General features: G+C 36.3%; 1 protein-coding gene across 1 annotated transcript in view; it reads left to right on the top strand.

The window, feature by feature from the left end:
- Window positions 1-10,465, top strand: part of LOC103782410 (S-adenosylmethionine synthase) — a 15,916-nt gene extending 5,451 nt beyond the window's left edge. Inside the window, exons 2-9 of the mRNA XM_008950179.1 lie at window positions 1,326-1,403; window positions 2,262-2,384; window positions 3,540-3,652; window positions 5,191-5,334; window positions 5,984-6,202; window positions 8,263-8,445; window positions 8,933-9,066; window positions 9,692-10,465. Coding sequence (XP_008948427.1) covers window positions 1,326-1,403; window positions 2,262-2,384; window positions 3,540-3,652; window positions 5,191-5,334; window positions 5,984-6,202; window positions 8,263-8,445; window positions 8,933-9,066; window positions 9,692-9,794 — 1,097 coding nt within the window. The 3' untranslated portion in view covers window positions 9,795-10,465. The remainder of the gene's footprint in view (window positions 1-1,325; window positions 1,404-2,261; window positions 2,385-3,539; window positions 3,653-5,190; window positions 5,335-5,983; window positions 6,203-8,262; window positions 8,446-8,932; window positions 9,067-9,691) is intronic.
- The last annotated feature ends 1,193 nt before the right edge of the window (window positions 10,466-11,658 follow it).

The following is an 11,658-nucleotide window of genomic DNA, read 5'->3' as shown; positions in this document are numbered from 1 at the left end:
GAATTTGTTCCCAGTCTTGCTAAACAGGGTTCATTTGGACTTCTAACTGAATTGCAGGACTGGTGTCTGATTCCTGTTTGGTAATAATTGTCCCAAATAGAGTAATCCCTGTACAGTTCTTTCAAAGCTAAAAGTTCCAATGAAGACTAATTGTCTTTTGCTAATTTTCTTGTGTGTTCGTTCTTTTTGTGTTTAAGTGGTTAATATGGAAGATAAGTGTCACAATCACATTAGTTCTCTAGTCTTTGATTTGTCCCTCTTAGATAAATGTGCACCTTCCTCATGAAAATAAATTAGAACTTATTCTGACTTAAAGTTAAATGTATTCAGCATCTCTAATGACATACTCTTACAAAACATTGCTTTTCAACAGATTTTTCTTGCATTCAACAATTTTTATGCAAATTGCAAGGCAGGTGATAAATTTATTCTGCCATACATCATATTATGGCAACATCTAAACATAGCATGTAATACTAGACTTTTTTTAAGAACAAAAAATTGAAATATATCAGAAAAAATACCATTTTCATGTGGAAGGCATTGTTAGGAGTGCTGCCCTTTTGTGTTCATTGCATTAGCTACATTATTTCATTAAGATTCATTTTTCGTTAAAAAAGTAATAAAAGAGAAAGAGAAAGCCTAGGCTGAAACCTTTGTATTTGGGATATAACTGAAAGTATACTAAAGATTTGCCACAGTTTTACTGAAATAAGCTGGTAAGCCCTTCTTGTTTCTGAATATGCTACTCACTCCCCTGCCTTAGGTGGGTTGCAGAGATTAATAGAAAACGTCATTGCAAGATGGTGGGATGCAGAGAGAAGAGGCAAACATGAAACAGGCACTTAACTCTGAGCTGTGCATTATCTGTATTAATCTAAACACCTTCTCAGGCTTTACCAGCAGTGTTGCTCAGGCACATTCTAACTTTCTTTTGGGGAGATGGAAGCTGATGGTGGAACCATGGAACATGGTGATGTTAGAATACTACTGAAGTGGAGTGCATGCTGTATTGGCTTGTGATGTTAGAGACAGAGAAGGCTGAGAGTAAAACATCTTAGCCTCTCAGGTAATTGTACGCATAACATACTTGTTTCACACTACCAGTCAAGTTATAGTCAGTACTAGCCTTTCACCAGTAAGTTACTCATTGTATCTACTGACTTGCAAGATGTTTCATACGTCTATATAGCTATATTAAATACTACAATAATACCTAATAAAAGAATTCCTTGCTGAAACAACTACAAATTCAAAGTGATGCAGATGGCACATGTTTTGTATTGAGCACTATGGTCTCGAATCACAGCTTTGATGTCTTGCAGATAAAATCTGTGATCAAATCAGCGATGCTGTACTAGACGCCCATCTGAAGCAGGACCCAAATGCCAAGGTTGCTTGTGGTAAGTTGTTTGTTGCTTTGCTTTAAAACATCACCAAGTTATGGTTCTTTTTTCATGATGTTTGCAAAGAGCTTGATGCTATTGTTTACTAACTCGTTTTTACTCTCAAAAAATTACGTAAGAACTCTGGTCTTCAAGAGCAGGAAAGATCAGAAGAAACAGTAAAGTTTCTATAAAGACTAAGGCCTAAGCAGGCTGTAGAATAGTGTGATAGTTAATTTTGTGAGTGGACTGAATTTTCCTGGGAGAAACAGGTTTGGCTTCATTACAGTGGATTTTTGAAAGCATATTTTAATGTTTCATTGAAAAGTTAATTTATTATATTTAATAAAGTCCTGATTTGTCAGTCCAAGTCCATCTAACTCCTTGCTTTTTGAAATATCTTCAGAAAGAATTGTACCATCAACTCTCAGGTCATTAACCCAGTTTATGTATTATGTAACTAAACCCCATCTTCAGCTTCTACCTCTTGGGACTGGAGGCAAATTTCTGAAATAGTTGATCACTGATGAGTTTTATTTAGCCTTTAATATGTATCTTAGAGTAAGTTGGTTCAGAAATCACAACTTCATGCTGTATTTCCCTAAAACTCTGCGTATCGCTAAGTCACGCTCAGTGTTTTGACTTTCCCATTTGTAAATTGGACACGTTAGTCTCTGCCTTACTTTCAGACATATGTTGAATATGAAAAGAATTTGTTGTAGAATGAGCTAATAATGCTAAAAATGTCTGTAGAAAGGATTTATACTACAAATCCCAGCAGATCTCTCAAAATCACCATCACCACAAACATAATTATTTATCTTAGTGGCCTGGGTTATTCTGATGTTTTAATCCTGTTTTCATCTCTCTTTTCAGAGACAGTATGCAAGACAGGAATGGTGTTGCTCTGTGGGGAGATCACATCTCGTGCTATTGTGGATTATCAACGAGTTGTCCGAGATGCAATTAGACATATTGGCTATGATGATTCAGCTAAAGGTTGGTGGAAAAATTAATTAAATCCTTTAGAGGAAACAAAAGGCAAAAGCAAAAGAGATTTGTCACCAGTTGCATGTATGGGCTTTAGCAAGATTGATAAAAAACTGATTGTCCTGCATGAAAGCTACTTACATGCTGCTATACAATACAATTGCTGACTTCATCCCAGTAAGTAGAACGAATATCACATATTAGTTAAAACAGAAATGGAGTAGGCAGAGTATACTTTGAAATGTGGTATGAGGCCAGAACAATTAAGTGCAACTTGAGCCACAGAATCTATGACTCAACCAAAATTTATAAGAACTCAAATCTTGGGTAGTCATTTGGCAAGGTGATTGATGCATCTTGGTGTGAAAGAGAAGAAACTTAGTTTCTTTCTCTGTACTATTATATATTTGTACTGTGGTAGCATCTGTAAGCCCCACTTATGCTTATATGGTGTGTTGGCTGAATGTGAGTTTGATCAGGAGCTGCCAGTAGTTACAGTTCTAGGGAAGGCTGAATTTGGAGAGAAGCATGATATTATTAACATACCTATGAGCAGGTGGAAAATATTGCCACAATCTTCTCTAAGTATTTTCCTTTTTTTAAAAAACCTTCATTTTGGTCTTTGAAAGTAATGTAAAATAAATTTCCACTTCCAGATTTGATGTGATACTTGAGTGTTACAACAGGTTTTTTTTTTCTGTGTGACTCTCACACAAAGTCCCACAAGATATTCACATGTAGACACTGCTTTACACATATTACAAATAAAGTATCAGAGAGCAGAATGTTCAGTTGCTGAAAAATATCAGCTTCCAGGAATTTATGTTTAGGCTTTTAATGCTGTTTGTTTGGGAGAGGCTCATTAGTTTTATCTTTAACTAGTTTTCTGCTGTTAACAATTCATAATCTGAATTGGCTTGGCACAGTTTGTCAGTGCAAGAGAAAACAAGCAGTAAGAAGCAATAAAGGCAACCCCACCTCCTCTCAGAAAGTTTCAAGTGTCCTATTAAAAAAAAAAAAAAAAAAAAGAATTAAATATAGAAGTTAGGTTTTGAGTTCTGAATCCACTATTCTTCAGAATGAAATTCTTTTCTAGTGATTCTATTTATTTTCCTTATTTTTGCAGAAAAAGCTAATTCTCTGCTATTCTCTTTTTCCAAATAGGCTTTGACTACAAGACTTGTAATGTTTTAGTGGCTCTGGAACAGCAGTCACCTGATATTGCCCAAGGTGTTCATCTACATAGGAATGAAGAGGATGTTGGTGCTGGAGATCAGGTAGACATAACATCACATCCAAAACATCAAACCTGTTTGAACAGAAAAAGCTCACCTCATCTTATTGCCCTATTTTCTAAATCCAAATTCGTGTGAAGATTTCCACACTTCCATCTTGCGTATTCCAAAATAAAGCCCATGTTTTTATTTTAAAACTTGGACATTCTTTGAGGGCAGATTTTTGCCTAGTGTTTGTTACAGCATGCCATGAAAGTTAGGAGAGCTCTGGCAGTTTCTAGTAGCTGAGGATGTGTCTTTAAAATTTAGGAAAGGATTTTTGCTTATGTATTTCTTGTTTCTGTTTGAGTAGTTTAAGATTCATTAGATTGTTTAGCTAGCAGTCACACTTGTCTTGCAAGATGGAATAAACAGAGGAACTCTTCACTTTTACAGAGCTCTTGAGGTTTTCCATAGCGAAATATTAGCCCATATTTCAACTGTTTTCAGCATTAGTGCAATGAAGTCAAATATGCCAGAGTACTTTTAATTCTCACTTATTTCCCAGAGGCAGCTATTCTGATAGGTGTCCTACATGATTAAGGCTCTACAAGCTGCATTTCTATGAGCTAAATAACACATGCAGATAATTATGGTATGTTCCCAAGAGAAAGATGCTAACATAAAAACGCCATAATCTCACTGATGCCAGTATGAGTGACTTTAACATTTACAGTTGTAATCGTTAGCAGTAATATCTAATTTATAACAGTGCTGTTGAGAACCATAAATGAAGATATTGGAATCCAGGAGCAAAGCTAATATTGTTGGAAAAAAAGCATTTGAGGACTAATTTAAAATGCTTTTATGCTGTCATAGGGACTTAATATTACATAATATGAAAAGATATCTGATATTCTTTGGCACTTTCATAGCCTCCCTTCCCATTGTATCAAAGTACTTTCCAGTCTTTTTAAAAAAAAAATTCTTTTTTTTTTTAAATCACAACATGCAGTAGATGAAAAGAAAGAAAATCCTGCTATCTGTATTTAAGAATTGTAATCTGATGCAGAGAACTTGACTGAGTAACAGTAGGAGCTGTGACTAGAGCATGTGGCATTCAAAAAAATCTGTCAGGTGCCTTAGACTGTTGAATGGTGTGTCCCATTCCACTGAAATTTCAGAAGTGAGCTCTAATATAAGTATGTCTGTATTCATACATAAAAGCCTCTATAATGTTTCCAGGCTAATGGTAACACTGTTCTTATTACAGTAGTCCTGAAATTGTTTTACTCCAATGGATTTTTTTTTCCTGTCAAAGAACCTGATTTTTTTACAGAAACTTCTCAATTTTTGTCCAGGTTTCCAGCTTAACATGTAAACCTTCAGGCTTTCTGTGAAAAATTATAGCAACGTGGTTTGTTTCATATTACACTGTAACGTGTTGGAGTCTGATCTGACTTTATGCTTCTTGCACTGTAATGTAAAACAGTAGAAAGGAAACCTGAGGGTACTGTTTACTCTTTGCTTCAGATGAAATCTCATTGCCTTTGTTTGCTGTGCTTTTAACACTGATTGAGCTATATCTTGTCCTCCTGCAGGGTTTGATGTTTGGTTATGCAACAGATGAGACAGAAGAATGTATGCCTCTAACAATTATTCTTGCTCACAAACTGAATGCCAAATTAGCAGAGCTGAGGCGTAGTGGAGAACTTCCTTGGCTGAGGCCTGACTCTAAGACACAGGTAAATACTGCTATGGGTAGTCCAGATAGTTGAATGCTAGCCCGTCTTTGTAGAAGCCTCAAATATTGTTAAAGAGCGCAATCAGTGATATTCAGAGTATCATGATGAACTACAAGTGGCAACTAAAGCATCTGCCCTGCTTATGATACTGCTTGTCTCCTTAACTGATGGAAACTTGTTAACTTGTATCAGAGTGCTAGCAGCACTTAACCACTTACAGTACAGAAAGGTTTAACCCTCCACACCTAAGTGATCAGTGCTGTTAAAAAAAGCGACAAGAGATACAAAGTATTTATTTGTATTTAGGGAATGAAGCTGGCCTTTTTGAAGATGGTCCGAGAGTGTAAATTTCTGAGGCTTAAGCATTTCACTGGAAATGCCAATTGAAGAACACGTTTTAGAAAAGTTCATAGAAAATAACATTGTCCATGTTGAGTTACTTTTTTTCTTTTTGTCTCCCTTAGCACAGCAAAAATGAGAAAATAAACTTCATTTTTCATACCTTGGCAACAACATGGGCGCTGGTCATTATAATACCAGAGTTGGCATTTTGCTCTTGGAATACCATAGTATGGTGTTTGATGTAGATGAGTATTAACTTTTACTGAACTTCTGTTTTTTTCTTCCTCCTTCTCCCTGTTCTTTTCAGGTTACAGTTCAGTATATCCAGGAGAATGGAGCAGTCATCCCAGTGCGTGTTCACACTATCGTGATATCCGTGCAGCATGATGAAACCATTTCACTGGAGAATATGCGCAGAAGCCTGAGGGATCGTGTTATCAAAGCTGTTGTCCCTGCAAAATACTTGGATGAGAAAACTATTTATCACCTTCAACCTAGTGGACGTTTTGTTATTGGAGGGCCTCAGGTTTGTGTTGTATTATATTGGTGCTTTTATCAGCTTGCCTTTGTCATTGGATATGTCTCAAATGCTCAGCTTTTTGATGTGTCTGTCCTAAGGTGTAAGGAGTAAGCTGCCTACTGGAAGGTTTATCTGCAATTCTGTGTGGGAGGAAGCACCTAGGGTTTCATGTGCTGTATGCCAAAATATCCTTTGAGGACGTGATTATATCATACATGCATTGTGACTAGGCAGACAAGCTGAGCAGAATCTTACACTGTGTATGGAATGTACAGCCCAGGTCTGGGTTTCCTCAAACTTTCTTCATTCCAGCACTAAAAGACTTTGTAATGGAAAGCATTCCTGACAGAGAGCTGGAGATGAGATTTACTTCTGTTACAGTGAACCTGATTTTCAGATCTATATAATTCACATTGTTCTGTTTGACAATAATGACAGATGAAGCTGTTACTCTATTCTGAAAATCAACCCCTGATATGCTTTTCCTGCTGACAAAATAAATGCTGTTTTTACTGTATCTACACACTGCAGGAACTGAGATTTTTTAATTTGATCCTGCACTCACAGGAGTCAGGCAAAACTTCCACTCTGTAGGATCGGGACTTTTGAAATTCTGTTCTTGTAAACAAATTTGGAATTCCCAATGCTTTTATTTTCAGTTCTATTCAGAACTATCACTGCAAAATTTCAATCTCCTTCCTGAATTTGGGTCCAATTTTCCAACAGATTGAAGTAGACATTGTTCTTAATTTGCTCTTCAAATTCATTAAGTTACTAGAATTTGCTAGAATTATATCTATATCTTTTTTTACATTACCACCATGGAACAGACAGGAAGGTGTTGAGACTATTCATTAAAACAACAATTATATAAAAAAAATATGTTTTTGTTGTTGTTGAATTCTTTTTATCAGTGTAATTTTATGTATCATTGACATCCTAGACTATGGACAAATGGGAAGACAAATCTAACTTGGAGCATATGACCCAATGCAGCAGTTAGAGCTACATACAAAAAGAAGATTGCACATGTGAAAATTTTCATGTGTGCACAGAACTGCACCCATAAAAAAGTAAATCTTTCCAGTGTGCAGTGAACTGCACCTGTTTAAAAAAAGTACTATCACTACATTTGGTAGGCCAACCAGGATACATTTTCTATTCTTTATGTATAACTCAATTGGTTTGCACATAGAAACACAGGAACGTAGCCGTTTGTTTACAGCTTTTTATGCCCCTGAGAAGTTTATTTTGCATGAGTCAATCTACCTGTGTGTCTGTGTTCTTACAACTGTGCTTGTAACTCGTGCAATTTAAAATAGCATTATAGCCACCAGAAAATATTTTTTTCCTTTTTTTTTACATCTTTAATGTTATGATTGTAATTGTAAGAGTAGTAGTTTCATTTTTAATAACACTTGGTATAGAAGGCTGTCTTATCTCCAAGTTAGTTCATCTAAGGAAGACACGTATTCTACCTTATGCTTTTCAGCACTGTTGTACCTTGAATTCTGCCAATAGCAAAATTAGTAATATTGCTACTGTAACCATTTTCCCAACAGCAGCACCCACTTGTACTCGGTGGACATTAGACCTAGTTGCAAAAATTACTTGCACCCACTTTACGAATACATTGGTGTTCTTTCAGCACCTTTTAAAACGTGAACGGTTATTTCTTTTTTCTCCTTTCACCTGTCCATTTCTCTTCCTCTTACAGTTCTGCATTCAAGTCATGATGGCATAAAAGTTATTCTCATTGCAAGTCTCTGCGCCATCAGAAATTAAGGTTTGAGTCAGGTAGAAGAACCCAGAAGGACAACCTGTCAGGTAGAAGAACCCAGCATGAAAACCTCAGCTATCTTTCTAAGAAAAACCTTGGCTCTCTATTTGAGTTTGCCATGCTAATGTTATAGCTTAGTGAGATAGGTTCATTCCTTCAGCTACCCTAGAGCAATCCATATGTGGTGAACATGCATATTGTTGTAGTCTTCTGAAGGATGAAAAGCCTTGTTTGAGACTTCTAATAACACAGATTTTAAAAAGGACAACTTCTTTTACTCATTCAGGGTGATGCTGGAGTTACTGGTAGAAAGATCATTGTGGACACTTACGGCGGCTGGGGAGCCCATGGAGGTGGTGCCTTTTCTGGCAAAGACTATACAAAGGTGGACCGATCAGCTGCGTATGCAGCCCGTTGGGTGGCTAAATCTCTTGTGAAAGCTGGGCTCTGTCGCCGTGTTCTGGTTCAGGTAGGATTAGCTATGAATATTGATTTTCTCAAAGTTTTTTTTATTTTCAGTTTACTTTGTATAAATATCATATCAGACAATGTGCTATAGGAAGTCTTGATGATAGTTTAGGACTGAAGAAATACCTTGATATGGTTGGTTCAAGACAACTGTACTTTCTCTAACAGCCTATCACCTTCTTGAAGCTGGAACTTTTAATTTAGCTTTCATTTTATTGGCTGATCTTTGTCACATTTATTGAGCCCTCAACCTCCTGACAATTACGGTCATTGAAATAAGCATGGAGTGACTGGGTAACGGGAAAGAAAGTTATCCAGAGACCTCAGCATTTCAGAGTTTTCTCTTTTTTCTTCTACAAATACAGATTGTGCAGATATGGCAAGTGAAGGGGAGTTTTCGTAAGATGGTTCATGAATAAATGCTTTCTTCAGTTGCCTTCTGAAGTGCCATGTTTATTTGCTAATTTATGGTGTCTTTCTTGTCTTAGGTTTCTTATGCTATTGGAGTTGCTCATCCATTGTCCATTTCACTGTTTACTTACGGAACTTCCAAAAAAACAGAGAAAGAGCTACTGGACATTGTGCACAAAAACTTTGATCTTCGGCCTGGAGTCATTGTCAGGTATAGTAAGACACAAAAAAAGAAAAATATCAGGAACACATTATGGATATTATTTCTTGCAAAACCTGGATGTTACAGTGTTAGAGTCTTGAACAAGCATAGGATCAGCCCATGCAGCACAAAATAGAATTTGTGTCATTGTAAGTCTTCAGCTGATAATTTTATGGATTTACCAGTGTGCTGTATCTTTTAAGATGTACTTTTGAAATTCCAAATGGAGGATATACTTCCAGTCTTTGGCCTTATGTAGTATGTGGAATTCAAATTACTCAAAAAATTACTCAAAATAACTTTTGTATTTCATTAATTTTAAAGTTGCATTGCCATGAAAAAAGTATGGTTTTTTTTTACAAAATAAACTGAAGGTTATTTCACCTTTTCCGTTAAAATTAATTCTCAATAATAAGGACTTTTCCTGTTGCCCTCAAGTACTTCACATTTAATTTTTGTTGTCAGTTTTCTGGGTTTCCTTTGGACATATTCTAATGGTATGCTTGTATGTTCCGAATATATTTCCTTGACTAAGGGTGTGAGTGGACATCAACATTAGGATTTTAATGATTAAGGATTCTTCATGAGGAATCTTAATGTGAAGAATTTTATCTTCTTTTTATTATACACACAGGGATTTGGACCTAAAAAAGCCCATGTACCAGAAGACTGCATGCTATGGTCACTTTGGAAGAAATGAATTCTCATGGGAGGTGCCTAAAAAACTTGTGTTTTGACACTAGCTATCACCCTTTAAAAACAGAAAGAAAGAGAACTGCACTAATGATGATGATGCTTACAAAAATCAAATTTAACAGCTTTGTAGTCAAGAAACAGAATTTTAGATTCTAAATGAAAAGAAAGGAAGGAATCCATCTTCTTGGAAATTGATTTTTAACTCTCAGTGTCTTTCATTATGTAAGATATAGAGGACAGAGTCTGGTGTTTTGGTGTTTGTTTGTTTTTTTAATGAGCACAAAACAACAAAATACAATTTACCTTTTATTGCTGCTCTTTTTGTTCTTTTCATAAAGTCAAAGTATGACTCAGGTCTGCAAACCAATCACTGAACCTCAAATCTTTCATGGGTAAAGGCAAAGATGACTTTCCCGGCTCTGACTGAAGATCAGCAGATCTCATCCTTCTAATTAAAGAATGGGAAATTCTGGGGTCCGATTTCCTTACTGGAGTTGGTTAGCATTACGTACAACTGGGGGTTGCTTTGATGGGAAGAGGGTGAATATCACATCACTGTATCTTGGCCTGTTGTGTAGAAGATAGTAACAGATAAGTAATATTTAAATCACCTTCACTGTGTATGAGCTGTTACTGTTGTGTTTCATTTACCTGTGGTTTTTTGAAACGTGTTCTATAAAAGAACAGTCATAAAATAAAACGTTTTTTCCTATCATGTACGTAAAGGTGCGGTTTTTTCTTTTTTCTCTTTTTTTTCTTTTTTTAAATTTTTTTATTTTACTTTTGTAATGTAATAGTTGTAAGATTTTAGTTTACCAAAGTAATTGAATTTTATTAGATATTGGAATTGTAGTAAGAATTTATCCTTCACTATGAGAGTGATTATGTCCTTATATTTAATTGAAACTTGCTGATAAAGTATTAAATTTTTTATATTTAACTCTCAGGTTTCTGCTATGCACTGTTCTTCAGTTTTTGCTCCCAAATGTTTATTGCGTGCCTTACTAGTATAATAAAAATAGGGTGTAGAAATAAATAACTGCAAAGCATCAAAAATAGCGTGAGGTTAAAATTTGGACCACTACCTTGTCCAGCCATCTCTCACAAAAGAATCAGCCACTAGATGGCTGTGTGTCCCTCCACAGCTGTGGGAGCAGGTCTGCCTATGTCCCTGTTTGTGTCAGTACTCAGTTTGGGTACCCTTTTACTCCTGCTGGAGGTGGTGGCAGCTCTTCCTTCTGCCTCGTCAGAGTAGGTGTTGTGCATGGTGGACTGGACATGATCTAGCCTGAGTACAATGATGTTTCGAGGCTTATGTGCTAGATTGGCCTATGAAGTGACAAATTACTTTTTACAGAGGACTGTGGATTATACCCATGTTTGTTTAAATCGGGGGTGGGGTGTGTGAGTCAGATTTATCCTTTATGATCGGTTTTGTTTGCCACTAGGCAATAAGGAAGAATTTAATCGTGCAGTAACACAATTACCTGTGTATGGCACCCAACTGCCATTTAATCCTAGCTTTGTTGTTTAAGCAGCATCCTGTTAGGTCTTCTATACTGGAGAAATACTGCCACCCCATGTTTCTTCCCTAACTAAATTCCCTTGCACATTGTGTCCCAAACACATATTGACGTAGAAAGAGAGATCCTGACACTTATGATAACCAAAGAAAAGCCGCCATTCATTCTTCAAATTCATCACAACAACAACTTTTATGTGTTCAAGCCACAAGTCAGTCCCCTTTATTAATTATGCTAATGTGCTACATGTACTGTGTGTGTAGAGATGAAAAAGTACTGAGGTTAAGTGTAGCTCCTGATCTCCTGAGGATTTAAAGCATGATTCAATGGCTCTTTTTGTTACGTGAAAGGGAACAGGGGGTAGGTGGGGGTAAGGGAGAGA

The sequence above is a fragment of the Merops nubicus genome, unplaced genomic scaffold (genome assembly GCF_000691845.1).
Source record: "Merops nubicus isolate BGI_N331 unplaced genomic scaffold, ASM69184v1 scaffold50721, whole genome shotgun sequence".
Lineage (NCBI taxonomy): Eukaryota > Metazoa > Chordata > Aves > Coraciiformes > Meropidae > Merops > Merops nubicus.
The sequence above is the reverse complement of the archived record's forward strand: the minus strand, read 5'-3'. Positions and strand labels throughout refer to the sequence as shown.